Genomic DNA, 24845 nt, shown 5'->3' with positions numbered 1-24845 from the left:
AACATATTTCAAAATAATAAGAGCTATTTATGACAAACCCACAGCCAATATCACACTGAATGGGCAAAAGCTGGAAGCATTCCCTTTGAAAACCAGCACAGGACAAGGATGCCCTCTCTCACCACTCCTATTCAACATAGTATTGGAAGTTTTGGCCAGGGCCATCAGTCAAGAGAAAGCAATAAAGCGTATTCAAATAGGAAGACAGGAAGTCAAATTGTCTCTGTTTGCAGATGACATGATTCTATAGTTAGAAAATCCCAGTGTCTCAGCCCCAAAACTCCTTAAGCTGATAAGCAACTTCAGCAAAGTCTCAGGTACAAAATCAATGTTCAAAAATCACAAGCATTCCTATACACCAACAATAGACAAGTAGAAAGCCAAATTATGAATGAACTTCCATTCACAATTGCTACAAAGAGAATAAAATACCTAGGTATACAGATAACAAGGGATGTGAAGGACTCTTTCCAGGAGAACTACAAACCACTGATCAAACAAATAAGAGAGGACACAAAAACTGGAAAAACATTCCATGCTCATGGATAGGAAGAATCAATATTGTGAAAATGGTCATACTGCTCACAGTAATTTATAGATTCAATGTTATTCTGATCAAACTACCATTGACATTCTTCACAGAATTAGAAAAAACTACTTTAAATTTCATATGCAACCAAAAAAGAACCCGTATAGCCAAGACAATCCCAAGCAAAGAGAACGAAGTTGGAAGCATCACCCTACCTGATGTCAAATTACACTACGAGGCTATAGTAACCAAAATAACATGGCACTGGTGACAGGTGACAATGTGCTAGCAGCCCTCACTCGCTCTTGGTGCCTCCTCGGCCTCTACATCCACTCTGGCTGCGCTCGAGGAGCCCTTCAGCCCACTGCTGCACTGTGGGGTCCCCTCTCTGGGGCTGGCCGAGGCCGGAGCCGGCTCCCTCTGCTCGCGGGGAGGTGGGGAGGGAGAGGCGTGGGCAGGAGCCAGGGCTGTGCGTGGCGTTTGCGGGCAGGCACGGGTTCTGGATGGGCGAGGGCATGGCCAGCTGGTGCCTGCTGGGCTTGATGGGAGGTTGGGTCCTGTGCTTGGACTGACATTCCCTCTTTGCAGGGTCCTTGGCCACGATGGCGGGTCTCTGTACCTTTCTCACTTCCCCTCTTTTCCTTTTGGTTGTCTGGGACAAGCTCCCTCTGGGCTGCCAGAGTGCTCGAGCTAGGTGCCGCAAAGTCCCGTGGCCAGTGCCAGTGAGAGGTGAAGCCAGCTGGGCTTCTGGGATGGGTGGTGACTTGGAGGACTTTTTTGTCTAGCTAAAGGATTATAAATGCACCAATCAGCACTCTGTGTCTAGCTAATAGAGTGGGGACTTGGAGAACTTTTGTTTCTAGCTAAAGGATTGTAAACACACCATTCAGCACTCTGTGTCTAGCTAAAGAGTTGTAAATACACCAATCAGCACTCTGTCAAAACGTACCAGTCAGCTCTCCGTAATATGGACCAATCAGCAGGATGTGGGTGGGGCCAGATAAGGGAATAAAAGCAGGCCACCCCAGCCAGAAGCAGCAACCTGCTGGGTCCCCTTCCATGCTGTGGAAGCTTTGTTCTTCTGCTCTTCCCAATAAATGTTGCTGCTGCTCACTCGTTGGGTGCGCGCTACCTTTATGAGCTGTAACATTCACAGTGAAGGTCTGCAGCTTCACTCCTGAAGCCAGCGAGACCACAAACCCACCAGGAGGAATGAGCAACTCCAGACGTGCTGCCTTTAAGAGCTGTAACACTCGCTGTGAAGGCCTGCAGCTTCACTCCTGAAGTCAGGGAGACCACGAACCCACCAGGAGGAATGAACAACTCCAGAGGCGCTGCCTTTATGAACTGTAACACTCATCACACGAAGGTCTACAGCTTCACTCCTGAAGTCAGTGAGACCACGAACCCACCAGAAGGAAGAAACTCTGGACACGTCCGAACATCGGAAGGAACAAACTCTGGACACACCATCTTTAAGAACTGTAACATTCACTGTGAGCATCCGCAGCTTCATTCTTAAAGTCAGTGAGACCAAGAGCCCACCAATTCCGGACACTCTAGTACCAAAACAGACATATCGACCAGTGGAAAAGAACAGAGACCTCAAAAATAACAACACACATCTATGACCATCTGATCTTCATCTAACCAGACATAAATAAGCAATGGGGAAAGGATAACCTATTTAATACATGGTGCCAGGAAAACTGGCTAGCCATATGCAGAAGATAAAAACTGGACCCCTTTCTTCCACCTTATACAAATTAACTCAAGATGGATTAAAGACTTAAATGTAAAAAAACGCAAAACCATAAAAACCCTAGAAGAAAACCTGGGCAATACCATTCAGGACATACACATGGGCAAAGACTTCATGATGAAAATGCCAAAAGCAATTGCAGCAAAAGCCAAAATTGACAAATGGGATCTAATTAAACTAAAGAGTTTCTGCACAGCAAAAGAAACTATCATCAGAGTGAACAGGCAACTTACAGAATGGGAAAAAATTTTTGCAATCTACCCATCTGACAAAGGTCTAATATCCAGAATCCACAAGGAACTTAAACAAATTTATAAGAAAAAAAAAACAACCTCATCAAAAAGTGGGCAAAGGACATAAACAGACACTTCAAGAAACAATAGTTGCTGGCAAGGCTGTGGAGAAATAGGAATGCTTTTACACTGTTGGTGGGAATGTAAATTAGTTCAACCATTGTGGAAGACAGTGTGGCAATTCCTCAAGGATCTAGAGCCAGAAATATCATTTGACCCAGCAATCCCATTACTGGGTGTATACCCAAAGGAATATAAATCATTCTACTATAAAGACACATGCACACATGTGTTTATTGCAGCACTATTTACAATAGCAAAGGCATGGAACCAACACAAATGCCCATCAATGCTAGACTGGATAAAGAAAATGTGGTACATACACACCATGGAATACTGTGCAGCCATAAAAAGGAATGAGATAATGTCCTTTGCAGGGACATGGATGAAGCTGGAAGCCATCATCCTCAGAAAACTAACAGCATTGGGGTTCAATCAGGCTGGTGGGAAAATATTAGAGATAGTTATAGAAATAGACACAAATCTTCTCGGAAGGCCTAGAAGTTTGCATAACTTCAGTTATAACTTCGGTTAGAAGTTTGCATAACTTCTGCTTTCAGCTGAAGGCGGCCTGATCCCTTTACCTTTAGTTAAACAAATTAAAATAGTAATAAAGAAAGGCAGAGTAGTTTACCTAGCTAGCTTGTTTACTCATATAATCTTAAGACTAACCTTTGATGTACCTCCAGTGCTTAAGTGCTTTTACTTGGGAAGTCCACAATGTCAATGTGGATTCTAATGGTGTTGACTCAAGATTTTGTTAATTAATCCTACTGAATAAATACGAATCTGACTAGCTGACCAGGGCCGAGTGGCAGCTGTTTACAGGACTCAGCAGGAAGCCTATAAGCGGCTGGGACCCTGAGCTGTACTGGCAGAGCAGAATATCTGTGTGTCAGTTTATGTTTATTCATCCTTTGCCAAATCAGGAGTTTGCAGAAACAGATCCCCCACAGCTAGTGCCCCCGTGAAAGGAGCACTGCCCCAACACAGGAACAGAAAACTAAATACTGCATGTTGTCACTCATAAGTGGGAGTTGAACAGTGAGAACACATGGACACAGGGAGGGGAACGACACACACCAGGGCCAGTTGGGAAGTGGGGGTTGAGGGGAGGGAGAGCATTAGGACAAATAGCTAATGCATGTGGGGGCTTAAAACCTAGATGACAGGCTGATAGGTGCAGGAAACCACCACGGCACACATATACCTATGTAACGAACCTACACATTCTGCACTTGTATCCCAGAACTTCAAGTAAAACCAAAAAAAAAAAAAAAAGAAAGGACACTATTTAATAACATGAAAACGTGAAAGTATAAAACTTGCTGGTAACCATGGACATATAGTCAAATTCATAATATTCATGCTGTAATTATAGTGGGTAAAACTGTTTTAAAGGTTAAAATGCAAAAGCAATAAAAATAACTGCAGCAGCAAAAATTTGTAAATGTATATACAACATAAAAAGATGTAAATTTTTTCATCAAAAACATTTAAATATGAGAGAGGAAGCAAAAGTGCCAAGTTTTTATGTGGTAGAAGTTAAGTTATTATCATCTCAAAACAAAATGCTGTAACTATATGTTGTACATATGCCTCATGGTAACCACAAGGCAAAAATCTATAGTAGATACACAAAAGATAAAGAGAAAAGAATCAAAGCATACAGAAAATCATCAAATCACAAAGGAAGACAGCAAGAAAGGAAGAAAAAAAAACCTGTAAACCAGAAAACAAAATTAACTAAAGTAGTTAACAAAGTGGCAATAGTAAATACCTATCAGATTACTTTAAATGTATATGAACTATATTATCCAAAGAAAAGACAGAGTGACTGAATGTATTCAAAAGCACATGCACTGTATCCTGCCTATAGGACACTCAGTTCAGCTTTTAAGAAAACATAGACTGAAAGTGAAAGGATGGAAAAAGATATACCACACAAGCGGAAACCAAAAGACAGCAGCAATAGCTAATACTTATATCAGATAAAATAGACTTTAAGTCAAAAACTGTCACAAAAGGCAAAGAAGATAATTATATGATAAATATGACAATTTACCAAGAGGAAATAACAATAATTAATATATAGGCACCCTAGGTCAGAGCTCCTAAATACATAAAGCAATTATTAAGTCATCTGAAGGAAGAAAGTCAGCAGTACAATACTACTAGGGGACTTCAATATTTTTCTTTCAATAACAGATAAGTAATTCAGACACAAAGACAATAAAAGGACATTGGATTTTAGGCCAAATGAACCTAACAGACATATACAGAATATTGCATCCCACAGCAACAGAAAACACATTCTTCTCAACTGCATATAAAACATTCTCTAGGATAGATCACATGTAAAGCAAGAAAACAAGTCTTAACAAATTTAAAAAGATTAAAATCATATCAGGCATCTTTTATGACCACAATGTTATGAAGCCAGAAATCAAGGACAGGAAATAAACTGTAAAAATAAAAAATCTGTGGAAATTAAATACCACTTTCTTGAACAACCAATAGGTCAAAGAAGAAAGCAAATGGGAAATAAAAATATATCTTGTGACAAATGAAGGTGAAAACATAACATATAAAAACTTATTAAATAAATCAAAAGTAGTTCTAAGAAGGAGGATTACAGTGGTAAATGTCTGCATTTAAAAAAAGAAAGATCTCAAATAACAACTTTTTAATTTTACTTTATTTTATTAAGTTTTGGGGTACATGTGCAGGATGTGCAGGTTTCTTACACAGGTAAATGTTTGCCATGGTGGTTTGCTGCATGTATCAACCCATCACCTAGGTATTAAGCCCAGCCTGCATTAGCTATTTTTCTTGATGCTCTCCCTCCCTCTACCCTCACCCCTGACAGGCCCCAGGTGTGTTTTGTTCCCTTCCCTGTGTCCGTGTTTTCTCATTGTTCAGCTCCCACTTATGAGTGAACATGTGGTGGTTGGTTTTCTGTTCCTGTGTTAGTTTGCTGAGGATAATGGCTTCCAGCTCTATCCATATCCCTGCAAAGGACATTATTTCATTCTTTTTATGGCTGCATAGTATTCCTTGGTGCATATGTACCACATTTTCTTTATCCAGTCTATCATTGATGAGCATTTGGGTTGGTTCCATGCCTTTGCTATGGTGAATAGTATCACAAAGAACATACATATGCATGTATCTTTATAACAGTATGATTTATATTCATTTGGGTATATACCCAGTAATGGCATTGCTGGGTCAAATGGCAATTCTGGTTCTAGGTCTTTGAGGAATCACCACACTGTCTTCCACAATGGTTGAACTAATTTACATTCCCACCAACAGTATAAAAGCATTCCTATCCCTCCACAGCCTTGACAGCATCTGTTGTTTCCTGACTTTTTAATAATTGCCATTCTGACTGGCATGAGATGGTATCTCATTGTGGTTTTGATTTGCATTTCTCTAATTATTAGTGATGTTGGGCTTTTATTTCATATGTTTGTTGGCTGCATAAGTGTCTTCTTTTGAGAAGTGTCTGTTCATGTCCTTTGCCCACTTCTTAATGGGGTGGTTCATTTTTTCTCGTAAATTTGCTCAAGTTCCTTGTAGACTTTGGATATTAGACCCTGACTAATATTATCCATATTAGTCAGGTGAATAAGTTGCAAATAACAACTTAATGTTACACCTCAAGGAACTAGAAAAGGAAAACCAAATTAAGCCCAAAGTGTGTTAAAAAAAAAAAAAAAAAAAGGAAATAACAAAGATCAGAGCTGAAATGAATAAAACAGAATTAAAAAATAGGCCAACAGAGAGTTTTTTAAGTAAAAATTAACCAAATTGGCAAACTCTTAGACTAAGAAAATAAAAGAGAAGATATAAGTAAATAAAATCCAAAATAAAAGAGAATAGATTAATCCTGATACCACAGAAATACAGAGACTACTATGAAAAATTATACACCAGTAATTGAATAACCTGGAATAAATGAATAAATTCCTAGAAACATAGGTGTTATATTTTTTACGTATGTCTAACATAAAAATAAAATCTGAACAGACCAATAAGGAGTTTGGAATTTGAATCAGTAATAAAATACTTCCATGAAAGAAAGACCCAGGATAAAATGGGCCATGAATTTTACCAAACATTTAAGAATAATTATTGCCAATCTTTTCAAATTCTTCCAAAAGAAGGAATCCTCCCTAACTCATTTTATGAGGCCAGCATCATCCTGATACCAAAGCCTGGCAGAGACATGACAAAAAAAGAGAATGTTAGACAAATATCCCTGATGAACATCAATGCAAATATCCCCAATAAAATACTGGCAAACTGTATCCGGCGGCACATCAAAAAGCTTATCCACCACGATCAAATCAGCTTCATCCCTGGGAAGCAAGGCTGGTTCAACATATGCGAATCAATAAACATAATCCATCACATAAACAGAACCAATGACAAAAACCACATGATTTTCTCAATAGATGCAGAAAAGGCCTTTGACAAAATTCAACAGCCCTTCATGCTGAAAACTCTCAATAAACTAGGTGTTGATGGAACATATCTCAAAATAATAAGAGCTATTTATGACAAACCCATAGCCAATATCATACTGAATAGGCAAAAACTGGAAGCATCCCCTTTGAAAACCTGCACAAGACAGGGATGCCCTCTCTCACCACTCCTATTCAACAAAGTGTTGGAAGTTCTGGCCAGGGCAGTCAGGCAAGAGAAAGAAATAAAGGGTATTCAATTAGGAAAAGAGGAAGTCAAATTGTCCCTGTTTGCAGATGACATGATTCTATATTTAGAAAACCCCATTGTCTCAGCCCAAAATCTCCTTAAGCAGATAAGCAACTTCAGCAAAGTCTCAGGATACAAAATCAATGTGCAAAAATTACAAGCATTCCTATACACCAATAACAGACAAACAGCCAAATCATGAGTGCTTCAAAGAGAATAAAATACTTAGGAATCCAACTTACAAGGGATATGAAGGACCTCTTCAAGGAGAATTACAAACCACTGCTCAACAAAATAAAAGTGGACACAAGCAAATGGAAGAACATTCCATGCTCATGGATAGGTAGAATCAATATCGTGAAAATGGCCATACTGCCCAAGATAATTTATAAATTCAATGCCAACCCCATCAAGCTACCAATGACTTTCTTCACAGAATTGGAAAAAACTACTTTAAAGTTCATATGGAACCAAAAAGGAGCCTGCATTGCCACGACAATCCTAAGCAAAAGGAACAAAGCTGGAGGCATCACACTACCTGACTTCAAACTATACTACAAGGCTACAGCAACCAAAACAGCATGGTACTGGTACCAAAACAGAGATATAGACCAATGGAACAGAACAGAGTCCTCAGAAATAACACCACACATCTATAGCCATCTGATCTTTGACAAACCTGATAAAAACAACAAATGGGGAAAGGATTCCCTATTTAATAAATGGTGCTGGGAAAGCTGGCTAGCCATATGTAGAAAGCTGAAACTGGATCCCTTCCTTACACCTTTATATAAAAATTAATTCAAGATGGATTAAAGACTTAAATGTTAGACCTAAAACCATAAAAACCCTAGAAGAAAACCTAGGCATTACCATTCAGGACATAGGCATGGGCAAGGACTAAAATACCAAAAGCAATGGAAACAAAAGCCAAAATTGACAAATGGGATCTAATTAAACTAAACTAAAGAGCTTCTGCATGGCAAAAGAAACTACCATCAGAGTGAACAGGCAACCTACAGAATGGGAGAAAATTTTTGCAATTTACCCATCTGACAAAGGGCTAGTATACAGAATCTACAAAGAACTTAAACAAATTTACAAAAAAAAAAAAAAAAACCATCAAAAAGTGGGCAAAAGATATGAACAGACACTTCTCAAAAGAAGACATTTATGCAGCCAACAGACACATGAAAAAATGCTCATCATCACTGGTCATCAGAGAAATGCAAATCAAAACCACAATAAGATACCATCTCACACCAGTTAGAATGGTGATCGTTAAAAAGTCAGGAAATAACAGGTGCTGGAGAGGATGTGGAGAAATAGGAATGCTTTTACACTGTTGGTGGGAGTGTAAACTAGTTCAACCATTGTGGAAGACAGTGTGGTGATTCCTCAAGGATCTAGAACTAGAAATACCATTTGACCCAGCCATCCCATTACTGGGTATATATCCAAAGGATTGTAAATCATGCTACTATAAAGACACATGCACACGTATGTTTATTGTGGCACTATTCACAATAGCAAAGACTTGAAACCAACCCAAATGTCCATCAATGATAGACTGGATTAAGAAAATGTGGCACATATACACCTGGAATACTATGCAGCCATAAAAAAGGTTGAGTTCATGTCCTTTGCAGGGACATGGATGAGGCTGGAAACCATCATTCTCAGCAAACTATTGCAAGGAGAGAAAACCAAACACTGCATGTTCTCACTCATAGGTGGGACTTGAACAATGAGAACACTTGGACACAGGGCAGGGAACATCACACACAGGGGCCTGTTGTGGGGTGGGGGGAGCAGGGAGGGATAGCATTAGGAGGAATATGTAATGTAAATGATGAGTTAATGGGTGCAGCACACCAACATGGCACATGTATACATATGTAACAAACCTGCATGTTGTACACATGTACTCTAGAACTTAAAGTATAATAAAAAATTAAAAAATAAAAATAAAAAAATACATAGAGGAGATATTAGGTTGGTGCAAAAGTAATTGTGGCATTCTTATAGAATATATAAAATAGCCTCAAAAAGGGCAAATCTATGAGTTATTGGCCTTAAAGAGGGGGTAGAGAAACAGATAGGGGAAGAAAGTTTATTCAAAGGGATAATAACAGAGAACTTCCCAAAACTAGAGAAAGCTATCAGCATTCAAGAAGATTATAGAACACCAAGCAGATTTAATCCAAAAAAGACTACCTCAAGTCATTTAATAATGAAACTACCAAAGGTCAAGGATAAAGAAAGGATTCAAAAAGCATCAAGAGGAAAAAAAAATAACTTACAATGGAGTTCTAATATGTCTGGTGGTAGACTTTTCAGTGGAAAAGGCTAGAAGAGAGCAGCATTACATATTTGAAGTGCTGAAGTAAAAAAAAAAAAAAAAAAGGTTATCTTGCAATAGAATATCTGGTGAAAACATCTTCAAACACAAAGAAGAAATAAAGACTTTCCCAGCAAACAATAGCTGAGAGATTTCATCAACAGCAGACCTGCACTACAAGAAATGCTAAAGGGAGTACTTCAAGCAGAAATAAAAGGACATACGTGAGCACTAAATAATCACCTGAAGGTACTAAACTCACTGGTAATAACTAAACAGAAAAACACAGAATATTATAACACTGTAACCATGGTGTGTAACTACTCATACCTTAGTAGAAAAACAAAATGATGAACCAATCAAAAATAACTGCAACAACTTCTCAAGACACAGACAATAAAGTATAAATAAAAACAAAAAAATTAAAAAGCAGGGGAGATGAAGCTAAACTGTTTATTGGTTTTCTTTTTGTTTGTTTATGAAAACAGTATTAAGTTGTTATGAGCTTAAAATAATGGGTAATTGCAAGCCTCATGGCAACCTCAAACCAAAAAACATATGATAGATATACAAAAAAAAGCAACAGAATAAATTATATCACCAGAGATAATCACCTTCATTATAAGGAAGATAGGAAGACAGAAAAGAAGGGAGGACCACAAAACAACCAGAAAACAAATAACATAATGGCAAGAGCAAGGCCTTACCTATCAATAATAACACTGAATGTAGTGGACTAAACTCTCCAATCAAAAGGCGTAGGCTGACTGAATGTATGAAAGAACAAGACCCATTGACCTGTTTCTGCCAAGAAATACACCTTACCTATAAAAAAAACACATAGACTGAAAACAAAGGGATGGAAAAAGTATTCCATGCCAATGGAAACCCAAAAAACACCAGGAGTCACTATATTTATATCAGACAAAATAGATTTCAAAACAAAAACAAAAACCGTAAGAGACAAAGTGTCACTATATAGTGATAAACAGGTCAATTCAGAAAGTGGATTATAACAATATTAAATATACATGCATCCAATACTGGAGCACCCAGATATATAAAGGAAATATTATTAGAGCTAAAGAGAGAAATAGACTCCAATACAATAATAGCTGGAGACTTCAATATCCCAATATGCCTGATGAATATTGATGCAAAAATCCTGAAAAAAATACTAGCAAATCAAATTCAACAACACATTTTTAAAAAATCATTCATCATGACTAAGTAGGATTTGTCACAGGGATGCAAGGGTGGTTCAACATATGCAAATCAATCCAATGTGGTACATCAGATTAACAAAATGAAGGACAAAAATCATATAATAATTTCAACTGATGCTGAAAAAGCATTTGATAAAATTCAACATCCCTTCATCATAAAAACATTTTTAAAAAACTATAGAAGGAGCATACCTCAACATAATAAAATCCATATATGACAGACCCACAACAAGTATCATACTGAATGGGTAAAAACTGAAAGCCTTTCCTTTAAGACCTAGAACATCACAAAGATGGCCACTTTCACCACTGTTATTCAACATAGTACTGGAAGTCCTAGCTAGAGCAAACGAGAAAAATATAAAGGGCATCCAAATTAGAAAGAAAGAAGTCAAATTATCCTTATTTGCAGATAATATAATCTTATATTTGGAAAAATCAAATGACTTCACCAAAAAAACTATTAGAGCTGATAAACAATTTCAGTAAAGTTGCAGGATACAAGATCAATATTTTAAAAATCAGTAGCATTTCTATATGCCAACAGTGAACAATATGAAAAATAAATAAAAAACAGAATCCGATTCACAAGTCACAAATAAAATTAAATAACTAGGAATTAACCAAAGAAGTGACAGATATCTACAAAGAAAACTGTTAAACACTGATGAAATAAATTGAAAAGGACACAAAAAATGGAAAGATATTCCATGCTTGTGGATTAGAAGAATCAATACTGTTAAACGGTCCATACTACTCAAAGCAGTTTACAGATCCAGTGCAATCTCTATCAAAATACCAATGACATTCTTCACAGAAATAGAAAACACAATCCTAAAACTTATATGGAACCAGAAAAGAGCCCAAGTAGCCAAAACTCTCATAGGCAAAAAGAACAAAACTGGAGGAATCCCATTACCTGACTTCGAATTATACTACACGGCTATAGTGAACAAAACAGCGTGATACTGGCATAAAAATGGATGCATACACCAATGGAACAGAAAAAAGAACCCATAAACAAATCCACACACCTATAGTAAACTAATTTTTGACAAAGGTGCAAAGAACATACACTGGAGAAGAGAGAACGTACACTGGGGAAAAGACAGTCTCTTCAATAAATCGTGCTGGGAAAACTGGATTTCCATATGCAGAAGAATGAAACTGACCCCTGTTTCTCTATATATACAAAAATAAAATCAAAATGGATCAAAGACCTAACTCTAAGACCTCAAATTATTAAACCACTACAAGAAAACATTAGATGAAGTCCCCAGAACATTGGTCTGGACAAAAATTTCTTGAGCAATACCCCACAAGCATAGGCAACCAAAGCAAAAATGGGCAAATGGGATCACCTCAAGTTAAAAAGCTTCTGCACAGCAGATGATACAATAAACAAAGTGAAGAGACAACACACAGAATGGGAGAAAATATTTGCAAACTACCCCTCTGACAAGGGATTAATAACCAGAATACATAAGGAGCTCAAACAACTCTTTAGGAAAATATCTAATAATCCAGTTTTTAAAATGGGCTAAACATTTGAATAGACGTTTCTCAAATGAAGACATACAAATGGCAAACACATATGAAAAGGTATTCAACATCATTTGTCATCAGAGAAATGCAAATCAAAACTACAATGATGTATCATTTCACCCCAGTTAAAATGGCTTTTATCCAAAAGACAGGCAATAACAAATGCTGGCGAGGATGTGGAGAAAAGGGAACCCTCATACACTGTTGGTGGGAATGTAAGTGAGTACAAGCACTATGGAGAACAGTGTGGAGGTTCCTCAAAAATAGAATTACCATATGATCCAGCAGTCCCACTGCTGGGTATATACCCCAAAGAAAGGAAATCAGTTTATCAAAGAGATATCTGTACTCCCATGTTTGTTGCAGTAATGTTCACAATAGCCAAGATTTGGAAGCAACCTAACTGTCCATCAACAGATGAGTGGATAAAGAAAATGTACATAGACACAATGAAGTACTATTTGGCCATAAAAAAGAATGAGGCCCTGTCATTTGCAACAATGTTAATGGAACTGCAGAGCATCATGTTAAGTGAAATAATCCAGGTACAGAAAGACAAATATCACACGTTCTCACTTATTTGTGTGATATAAACACCAAAACAATTGAACTAATTGAGATAGAGAGTAGAAGGACGGTTATTAGAGGTTGAGAAAGGCAGTAGAGGGTTGGAGGGGAAGTGAAGATGGTTAATCGGTACAAAAAGATAGTTAGAATTAATGAATAAAACCTAGCGTTTGCTAGCACAACAGGCTGACTACAATCAATAATATTTTAATCATACATTTTAAAATAACTAAAAGAGTATAATTGGGTTGTTTGTAATACAAAGGACAAGTGTTTGAGTAGATGGATACCCCATTCTCTATCATGTAATTATTATACATTGCATGCCTGTATCAAAATATCTCCTATACCCCATAAATATATACACCTACTATGTACCCATAAAAATTAAAAAATTTTAAAAGGAAATAAAACTTTTGCTTTTTTTTTTCCATCAATATTGTTAAAAATGTCTCTAGTATTGATAGTTTATTTTTACTTTATTATTTTCTAAATAAACAGTCATCTTGTATAACACTTTATTTCTTTTTTTCTATTGTTATGCCTTCTATTTCCTTTTCTTGTTATAGTGCCCTGGCTAGTGTCATCCATACCACGAAGAATAGAAATGCTAACAGTGGCATCTCTTTCTCATTCTCAGACATGAAGGAAAAGCTTTCAAAACATGAGTAGTTTTTCCTAGATGAAGTACTTATACTATTTCAATTTTGCTAAGGCTTTTTAATCACAAATTGATGATAAAAATTATCAAAGTCTTTTTTGAATCCGTGGCTGTCATGTTTTTTTTTCAAGAAAAAAATAATATTTTTATTCTATTCTTTTTTATACTTTAAGTTCTGGGGTACATGTGCAGAATGTGCAGTTTTGTTACATAGGTACACATGTGCCATAGTGGTTTGCTGCACCCATCAACCTGTCATCTGCATTAGGTATTTCTCCTAATGCTATCTCTTCCCTGGTCCCCCATCCCCTGACAGGCCCTGGTGTGTGATGTTCCCCTTCCTGTGTCCATGTGTTCTCATTGTTCAACTCCCACTCATGAGTGAGAACATGCAGTGTTTGGTTTCCTGTTCTTGTGTTAGTTTGCTGAGAATGATGGTTTCCAGCCTCATCCATGTCCCTGCAAAGGACATGAACTCATCCTTTTTGATGGCTGCATAGTATTCCATGGTGTATATGTGCCACATTTTCTTTATCCAGTCTATCATTGATGGACATTTGGGTTGGTTCCAAGTCTTTGCTATTATGAACAGTGCCACAATAAACACATGTGTGCATGTGTCTTTATAGTAGAATGATTTATAATCCTTTGGGTATATACTCAGTAATGGGTTGGCTGGTTCAAATGGTATTTCTAGTTCTAGATCCTTGAGGAATCGCCACACTGTTTTCCACAATGGTTGAACTAATTTATACTCCCACCAACAGTGTAAAAGTGTTCCTATTTCTCCACATCGTCTCCAGCATATGTTGTTTCTTGACTTTTTTTTTTTTTTTTTTTTTTTTTTGAGATGGAGTCTTGCTCTGTCGCCCAGGCTGGAGTGCAGTGGTGCGATCTCGGCTCACTGCAAGCTCCACCTCCTGGGTTCACGCCATTCTCCTGCCTCAGCCTCCCGAGTAGCTGGGACTATGGGTGCCCGCCACCACATCTGGCTAATTTTTTGTATTTTTAGTAGAGACGGGGTTTCACCATGTTAGCCAGGATGGTCTCAATCTCCTGATCTCATGATCCACCCGCCTCAGCCTACCAAAGTGCTGGGATTACAGGCATGAGCCACCGCGCCTGGCCTTCCTGACTTTTTAATGATTGCCATTCTAACTGGCATGAGATGGTATCTCATTGTGGTTTTGATTTGCATTTCTCTAATGACCAGTGATGATGAGGTTTTTTTCTTACTTTTGTTGGCTGCATAAATATCTTCTTTTGCGAAGTGTCTGTTCATATCATTCACCCACTTTTTGATGGGGTTGTTTCTTGTAAATTTGTTTAAGTTCTTTGTAAATTCTGGATATTAGTCCTTTGTCAGATGGATAGATTGCAAAAGTTTTCTCCCATTCTGTAGGTTGCCTCTTCACTCTGATGATAGTTTCTTTTGCTATGCAGAAACTCTCCAGTTTAATTAGATCCCATTTGTCATATTTGGCTTTTGCTGCTGTTGCTTTTGGTGTTTTATTTTTTTTTATTATTATTATACTTTAAGTTTTAGGGTACATGTGCACAATGTGCAGGTTACATATGTATACATGTGCCATGCTGGTGTGCTGCACCCATTAACTCATCATTTAGCATTAGGTAGCATTAGGAGCTTTTGGTGTTTTAGTAATCAAGTCTTTGCCCATGCCTATGTCCTGAATGGTATTGCCTAGGTTGTCTTCTAAAGAAATTTCTCTCAGAGCCCCATACTTGACACACAGAGTAAGGGGCCTATTTCCCAAATAACATTATTCATGGCCCTTAAGTTCTGCCTACGATTCAGTACGGAATTCTAAACAGTGCATTTGTTCAGAATTTTATGTAAATAGTGTATTGCATTTAAGACCCCCAATGCCATGTCCTTTGACTTCTTTAAGGATAAATTTTACCGTGAGTGAACTTCCTATTTCTCCTAAATTTGGACAAAACTGAAATGTCAGGTGTGTTACATATAACACTATACTGCTTATGACAAAAATGATTAATTGTAAATTCTATCCATACATGGGGCCAGTATATTCTATTTTATACTTTATACTTCCTTGAGTGCAGTCATTCTTATTGCTGTAAAAACCTTGCAGAGACCCTGGAACTAAACACTATACTAAACACCATGTAAAATATATTGATTCCAGTTAAGGTCATGAGGCTTCTAAGTAGGATGGCTCCTCTGCCTGTGCTGCCACTTGGGATTTCTATGTGAAGACCAATGAGGACTATGCTAACCAAGTAGAAATGCCTGGTGTAACTCTACTGGCGTGGCAAATTTTTCAAGTATGCTGTTCTAAATAATTGCATATATTTAGTCATTATTTTTGGTTGTGGTTGTACACATTTCAAATAGTCTTTTTACTTTGAAATAAAGCAATATTATAGTCTGTAATTGTTCATTTCCATATGTTAAATCTTAGTTTTGTTTCTGTTGCCTTTTGCTTCCACTGGCTTTCATGCTTGGTACCTTGTTTCCTTTTGTGCTGGTCATTATTTTTCACCGTGTGTTGGTTATTGATTTTGAATAATTACCAGTAGGAATCACTGAGGTGTGGGTTTGTTGTTTGCTTATTCAGTTCACCCTGATTCAGACCACCTGTCCCTGACCATGTTATATTCAAATTCAAGCACTGAACTTCTCAAGCTCTCCAGGGCTGCTAACCTGTGCCAGCCTTGGTTACTTCACGTTTTCCCTTATCCTGAGGATATATGTGAGGTGTATAAATCAGACTTCTCACCTGGATATGCCATAGGCTTTGATTTGTGGCCCTCTCATCCCACAAGAACACTAAAGCCACAGCTCAGGATAATAACAATCTTCTGACTTGCCAAATTCTCTCTTGGCAAAAGCATTTTTGAGTATTGGGCCTACTTCTCTAGGTTATCACACTTTCTGATAAGACAATTCCTTATTATCCTGTAAGTTCTAATGTGAAATTTAAGATATATTAACATTTTATCATGTTTTAATTGTATTCACCATGGCACTGATTAAAATGATCAATTCTGCCACTGTTGGAACAGAAACCTCAAAAGTAAATTACATGCATGTGAGTGAAGATTAGACTCATAGAGCTGTTACACAGGTAACACCATATTCAACATGAACTGTCCTCACCTTTGGCAGCAGTTGTTCAGATGTTATGTTCCCAGTGAGACCTGCAGTGACTCCTCCCTGCCCCTGGCACATCAACCTTCCACATACTCTTCCACTTTTTCTTTCTCCATAGCACTCATCCCCTTCTAATAGTAGGTTTCACTTACTTGTTAGTTTTATTGTCTGACTCCTATGTTAGAAGACAAATTCCATCATGACAGACATCTGCGGCTATTAGTCACTTATATCCTCATCTAGGGCAGTGCCTATAAGGATCACCAAATAGGCCGGCTGCAGTGGCTCATGCCTGTAATCCCAGCACTTTGGGAGGCTGAGGTGGGCGGATCACTAGGTCAGGAGATCGAGACCATCCTGGCTAACACGGTGATACCCCATCTCTACTAAAAATACAAAAACTTAGCCGGATGTGGTGGCAGGTGGGCCTGTAGTCCCAGCTACTCGGGAGGCTGAGGCAGGAGAATGGCGTGAACCCAGGAGGCAGAGCTTGCGGTGAGCCGAGATCGTGCCACTGCACTCCAGCCTGGGTGACAGAGCTAGACTCCATCTCAAAAAATATATATAAAATAAAATAAGAATAACCAAATATAGTTTTATTTATTTATTTTTTATTTATTTTTTATTTATTTATTTATTTATTTATTTTTGAGACGGAGTTTTGCTGTTGTTGCCCAGGCTGGAGTGCAATGGCGCCATCTCGGCTCACTGCAACCTCTGCCTCCTGGGTTCAAGTGATTCTCGTGCCTCAGCCTCCTGAGTAGCTGGGATTACAGGCGCCCATCACCACGCCCAGCTAATTTTTTTTTGTATTATTTGTAGAGACAGGGTTTCTCCATGTTGGTCAGGCTGGTCTTGAACTCCCGACCTCAGGTGATCCCGCTGCCTTGGCCTCCCAAAGTTCTGGGATTACAGGCATGAGCCACTGTGCCCGGCCTCAAATATAGTTTTTGAATGTACAAAATAAAAAATAAATGAATGAAATGATTGATACCTTATGGTTCTATTGACAGAATGTTGGGATTGTTGTCTGAAACACTAAAGAGGGGACAGGAAAGAGAAATAAATCTGGTAGTCATCAGCATACAGAGGTTGATTAAGCCTCTCCAGGGGCAGACGTACTTTCAGAGGAGAGGCAGTCTAGTCCCCTTGAGTTTCCTAAGTAAGATGAGGCTCTGACCATGAACAAGTCACTCCAAAAGGTTGTTCCTCACAGCCACAATGTCACACTATAAGCTGGATTCTCCTTTTGGAAGTTATTGCCTGATTTTTTTTCCCCACTCAGTCTCTAAGGAGTTCAGAAACCCTGCTCATTCCCACAGAAGTCACAGGTTTTGATCTTACAGAGAAATTCATAGGTTAGTCAGGGGCATCTAACAGGTTCTTCTCTGGGACCCTATAACCATGCTGGAGACAGAGAATAGAAACACAGACCAGATTGTTGTGGGTCTACCAAACTCATTGCCAGCAGGCAACCTTTCTGGAAGAAGAATATCTCCAGCAATTTTACTATGGTTCCTTTGTCATTTTCTCTCACAATGTACTCAGTAACAACTATACATATCAGGCACGTATCTCAGGATAAGCTGATGTTGAAAATGGCCACAGTCTGAAGGTTTAAAGGTATGCCTTAACTTATGGCAGAAAACATCTCTTGAAAAAATAAGAATAAAATTTTTAAAGGATTTTCAGCAGATAAAGCATTTTTTCATGTGAAACTATTTGCATTCTCAATTATAAATTTAATTTAATTTTATTAAAGGTAAAGCAAGACGGACTTCTAATTTCCTATTCTATCTGAAAATCTTCCCTCCTGATTGACTAAAAAGCTCCACACTGGGTAATGGTCTATCGACAGATATATTTTGACCACAAACACTTGGTGTCTTATTATTATTATATATGGAATATTAATATATCAAATTCTTCAAACTAGTTTCATCAAGAAAATATTTTTATTCTAAGCTCTCTCTTCAGAGCCCCCTTAATCTCCTTGTTCCTGAGGCTGTAGATCAGGGGGTTCAACATGGGAATCACCATGGTGTAGAACACAGACACCACCTTGTTCTGGTCAGTTGAGTAGCTGGACTTGGGCATCACATAAATGAAGGTAATGGTCCCATAGAACAGAGTGACTGCAGTGAGGTGGGAGGTGCAGGTGGAGAAGGCCTTGTGGTGGTCCTTAGTGGAGCGCATCTTCAGGATGGTGATGAGGATATAGATGTAGGATATGGCTATGACACACACAGTGGCCACAATGATAGATCCAGAAGAGATAGCTGGAATTATTTCAAAAGTAAAATCATGGGAACAAGCAAGCTTCAAAAGTGGTGAATAGTCACAGAAAAAGTGATTGACCTTATTTGGCCCATAGAAGGACAGTCTTAATAAGCAGCCAATGAATGTCCAAGCATTCACACATCCACCCACGTAGGACATGCCCACTAAGATGATGCAGACTCCAGGGGACATGCAGGTAGAGTAGAGCAGGGGCGAGCAGATGGCCACATAGCGATCATAGGCCATGGCAGCCAGCAGGAAGCACTCGGTCGTACCAAACGTCACTACAGAACAGAGCTGGGCCACACAACCAGCAACAGGTAGAGAGGTTTCTTTCCTTAGGAAGCTCATGAGCATGACAGGTGTGACTGATGAGGAGTACCCAATATCTACAAAGGCCAAATGGCAGAGGAAAAGGTACATGGGTGTATGAAGATGATGACTTCTTCCGATCAATACGATTATGCTGATATTACCCATTAAGGTGACAACATAAATTCCTAGAAACACAAGAAATAAAATAGCACAAACTGTAGTATCCTCAGATAACCCCAAAAGAGTAAACTCTATCACAGTGGTGTCATTTCCAGTCCCCATCTATATTGGAAATGGTGCCAACTGAAAGAAAAACAAATGAGTATTATAATGGGATTCAATGCTATAATTGCACACTTATTTTTCCGATATCTATTTAACTAAAAAGTATAACAACTTAGGCACTCACGTAAATTTGGGAAGAAAATGCTTTCACACACGGTATCTTATGTAAGACTTGAAAACATAAATGTTCACTGATGTAAGGTCAGGAATACTCAGAAAAATCTTTTTTTTTTTTTTTTTTAACTTAACACACTCAACTCATATTGGATGGTTAATTTAGGTGTTCTGTGAGTACATTTCAGAGATGGCCACTAGAATATATAAAGAATCCAGTAACTCAATTTTCTAAGGCCAAAGACATGATTGAAGGGAGACATAAATGTCAGAATAGACCAAGACTCATGGAAAAGAACAGTTGTTCAAAAGGATGTTTGAGGTATCATCTATTGTATCAAAGATGTGTAGTCATTAAGAATTCTGAATTCCAAACAGAGGTCAAACAGATTAGCTGCATGCTAATCCACAGGACCAAGAAGAGGTCAGTAACTCAACACTGAGCTGTGGTCCCCACCCAGAGATCTCACAATTGAGGAAAAGTATACCAAATATCCAGGAAGTCTGGACCGAGGCGGGAGGTGAAATAATGCACTCACATTATAAACAAGTAAACAGAGGAAGACTGAGGTTTGAAAGAGGAGATGAGACATCTCCTGATTATCTCAGGATCAAGCTATCTGATTCAAGATGGTGAGCCAATCTAGAGAAGACATGATCAGGTTACTCCTGGAAGGCTCCAAAGACACAACTTATACCCAAGACTCTGCATAAGCTGGGGATAGGTTGCTAACAGAAGATTTCAGCCTTCTACAGAACACAAATATCCAGCCCTATCTGAATAGTTGCTGTCTAATAAAAATTGCATCTGTAGGTCAGCTTCTGGAAGGCCCTCCTCCGTAACAACTCGCTTGAGAAAAATCATGAAAATGCAAGAAAAGCAGGAGAGCTTTCTCACAGCTTCAAAAGGTCCTAGAAATAATCCACTTGATTTCTCTCACTTTATAAAATTATAAGCTGAGATCTAAAAAAGATAGATAATACACACAATTGTCTAACATAACTTTAGATCAAATGGCTTTCTGGAAACTGAGCTAAAATGAAGAACCATATTCTTGGACTTCTTCTAATTCATTTACTATCTTTATTTCACATATTACACATCTTTTCTATGATTTCTAAAGAAGACTATAGATTATCAGAAAGTATATTTAGTTCATTACATATTTAAAAAGGTTTTAAAATTATGCTAACATATAAATAATACATTTACTCTTGAAAGGGTAATTTTGCAGTGCAGTAATTCACATAAAGGTGTGGCTGAGAGAAAACGACAATTCTGTGAGGCAGGTGATAGTCTCCTTCAGTGCCCAGCACCTAGGGAATTGATATGCTTTTGTTTTCAGCTGAACAGTTGTGAGTGCCTGATAGATGAGGAGTCAGATTTCACTAAGATTTTCTTTTTTCTGAGCAACGAAAGGGACAGATATGGAATGTTAGGGTATATGCAAAGTAGAGAGTAAAATAACCACTACATTTAAGCTAGGCAAAGATGAAGTGAGTACCTGAGATGGGTAAAATCAACAAAATGGTTCTAGCCCTTCTGCAAGGATTGAAAATTTGCTATAATTATTCTACTAGTGAAAACAAGCAGGAAAAACAAGAAATGGTGGTAGTTACAGTTTGGGATGCTTAAAAATGAGATTACGGAAAAGCTACAGTTATTGGCAAATGCTAATGTCTAAACTCTAACAATGGGAGAGACAGGTTTTAGGGAGGAAAACAAATTTTTTTTTTGAGGATATGTCAAGAAACTAAGAAGCCAAAATGTTGGAAGCATCTTCTATGTGGAGGTATTAAAACCATCAGGAATAGTGACAGAAATAATGTAAGAAAACGAGTGAGCCAGAGCCAAAAATCTTCCAAAGATGCGGAGACATGATGCTAGTCAGTTGATGATTGCAAATGCATGAGGAGAGAGAGGTAAGATTGGTTAGTATAGTCTGATGACATAAAACTCAACTATGGGTATTTGTAGGTAGGAAGGAGAGAGAATGTCCACAAGCAGCAACAGGGAAATGGAAGATCCTATCCACCACCAGGTTCGGGGTAAAAGTGGTAAAAGAAAAAAAAGTTCATCATTTGAGAAGGCTGCAGAGAAAACATTGTCCTCAGGGAGAGCCAAGTGTCTGTTGAAAAGGACAGTGAGGGAAATGGAATGTTCAAAACCAATATTGAGGACATAAGAAATTTTGTTGATAACTGTGACTGCAGAAGGGCACAGGAAAAAGGCTTCAAGAGTTAAAAAGAGATGGATATGGGACCTCTTGATTAAAGAGAAGGCTTGAATACTTGAAAATAACCTTTCTTAGTTCCAGTTGAATAGAGATGACATTCTGAGAGAGAGAGTACAGAAGATAATACACACAATTGTCTAACATACATTAGTATGCTACAATTTAATTGCTGAATGAGCAGAAGGGAGAGTGAAAGCTAATCCCAAAGTTGTGAAGATTGTGAGGAAGGGGTAATAGACAAGCAACTCAGCTGACCTGGAGTGACTTAACAGTTTTGAGGCAATCCCAGTATCTCACCCAAGGAAAAGTCATCCCTATTGAAGAATTTAAAACCAATGAGAAAAACTAGTAGGTAAAATCAAAAGGTCAAAGGTCCTGGAGTTAAAAAAACAAAAAAAACTGGATTCTGGTGATAGTCATTTCTGAGATTACTGCAGTGGTGACTTCACATAGATCCGAAACTGCCATTGCTGGTCATGGTTACCTTTATGGAGTATGCATCTGGAATATTACATATGGTCTGTCAAGACTTTCATCTTTACCTATGCTGTTATTTCATACAGGGTTTCAAAAAATTGGCTAGAAATAGAGAATATCTTACTAGGACAGGGAAGAATGAAGATGAACAGATATTATACAAAATGTTTAAACTGAACATGGAGATATAAGAAAGAAAATTTTCAAAATGAGAAGTTGATTTTTATGAAGGAGAGAAAAATTACCATAAAAATAAAATGTATACTTCATCATAAATATGAAAAAATATTTGAAAATATATATTTGTGTCTGTATTTGTAGGGTCTCATGACTTTCTGAAAAAGTAACCTTTATTGCTAATAGAAGTTGGGATTACAGCATAGAAAGACCAATATGCACCAAAGGGCATCAGCAAAATGGGGAAGAATGTTGCAGTGGCTGCTACAAAAACAGGGTTGCTGATACAGAAATTCCATGTTGATTGGTTGGGAATATGAGTAAAGAGAAGCAGAAGATACAGAGTCTTAAAGTGAATGAAGGAACATAAGCAATTTATCTTGGGCAAGAAATGGCTCCTGAAGGAAATTAACTTTTTTTTTTTTTTTTTTTACTACTCCAGTGCTTTTTAGAAGTCTGAAGATAAACAAAATAACTGCTCAATACATGGGAGAACCATCAAGCAGTCACAATTGTGCCCAGTTGGAATGGGCTGAAAATTGGTGACAGCACTATGAAAGAGATTCAGGAATTACAGGTCTACCTGAGCTAATGTGATGCTGTGACATTTTAAAATGATATTCTAGGATTCAGCATAGTAAATTAATCCACTACAGTCTATACTCTACACATCCATATGAAGATAATGCTTTAAATTTCTCAATAGATTACTTTCACTCTGGAGTCTGCAAACACTTTGCTCTTTGCTTCTGTGTATCTTAAGTATCCAATTGATGCCTCTATTAGAATTAGGAAAAAAGAGAAGCAGAAGTTTTTTTAAAAAAAAGTAGAGAGGAATGAATGAAAGGCAGAGGAATATGAAAGGCAGACCATACAGAGGGAGCCAAAGAGGTGCTATAGCTGATAAGATAAAAGAGGGAATTTTTATTTCACATGTCAACAATTTAATTCCATTTTTATCAATTATGTCTTCTTCTATGGAAGAAAATTAAGACAATTCAATGTTTTCCTACATCATTTAATACAAGGTTTATTTACTCTTGGAAATTTCCATTCTTTATTGCTCCTCAACAATAGCAACCACAAAAATTCCCATAATTCTCTTTTTAAAGATCAACCAAAATTAGAGAATAATGTATTTTTCTTCAAAGAATTTGCTCTAAAGCAGACTGAACTCTTGCACACGTGCACTGTTCTCTCTTTCTCTCTCTCACACACACACCACATGCATATGCACACACACTGGCACCAAAGTCATGTGCTCATCCGGCCACATTATTTTCACACTTTTATTCTGAACTGAGATGCTTGAATAATTTTATGTCTGAATTAACTGATCAATAGCATGCTATGTTAAGAACACCATGCAATTACATGTTTGAACTCTAAAGTCCTATCTTCCTTATCTTCGTACAGGACTTTATTTAGTGGCATGGACCCAAGAATGAATGAATGCTTAAAGTTTTAGAAAAGATAGATGTGTATAATAGAAATTTGGAGTCAGTTATACAAGCTATTATGGCATGGAAGCAATGTGTTGGACAGAAATGCCATGAGCTTTGGAGACATACGGCCCTGGGATTATATTCAGCTTTGTCACCAGCAATCTATAGAATCTTGGAAATTTTACATAAACTGTTCAACTCTTCATTACGTTATTTGTTTAAAAAAATACTTCACATGATTCTTGTGTTGAATAAGATGATGTACATGATAATACCAAGTATGGATCATAGAAAGAAGTGAATGTTCAACAAATGATTATTTCCTTTAAAAAACTATACCTTAACTTCTAATACAAAAATGAGAAACAAACATTCCTGTATCAATAGAAAAGGGAAATTATTACCTGCAGATGAATGTACATCAACAATAATGACAAATTCCAAAGAACTGTCACTGTATAGAAAGGTGATATTTATGAGATTTGGGGTCCTTTGGGATATAGCCTCTTGAGTACACTACTTGTTTATAAAAATTTCACTGAAAATTCATCAAGACAATGAAAATTACAGGTACATGTGCTCATAATAATATGTGTTGCTGCTGGACATGGTGGCTCACGCTTGCAATCCCAGCACTTTGGAAGGCCAAGGTGGGAGTATTGTTTGAGGCCGA

General features: G+C 37.7%; 1 protein-coding gene across 1 annotated transcript; it reads right to left on the bottom strand.

The window, feature by feature from the left end:
• Nucleotides 1-18568: 18568 nt before the first annotated feature.
• LOC129008933 (olfactory receptor 5P3) lies at nt 18569-24593 on the bottom strand. The gene is made up of 2 exons (XM_054441437.2): nt 24577-24593; nt 18569-19740 (listed from the first exon to the last, which is right to left on the bottom strand). Exon 2 carries the CDS (start codon nt 19717-19719, stop codon nt 18784-18786), a length of 936 nt encoding a protein of 311 aa, XP_054297412.2. The 5' UTR covers nt 19720-19740; nt 24577-24593; the 3' UTR covers nt 18569-18783.
• Between the last annotated feature and the right edge of the window lie 252 nt (nt 24594-24845).

This window comes from Pongo pygmaeus, chromosome 9, assembly GCF_028885625.2.
Source record: "Pongo pygmaeus isolate AG05252 chromosome 9, NHGRI_mPonPyg2-v2.0_pri, whole genome shotgun sequence".
NCBI classification, from domain to species: Eukaryota; Metazoa; Chordata; class Mammalia; order Primates; family Hominidae; genus Pongo; species Pongo pygmaeus.
Note: the sequence above shows the minus strand (reverse complement) of the source record. Positions and strands in the feature narration are given on the sequence as shown.

Excerpts from the sequence above, each read along its gene's own strand:
- LOC129008933 (XM_054441437.2), bottom strand. The coding sequence starts at position 19,719 with ATGGGGACTGGAAATGACACCACTGTGATAGAGTTTACTCTTTTGGGG.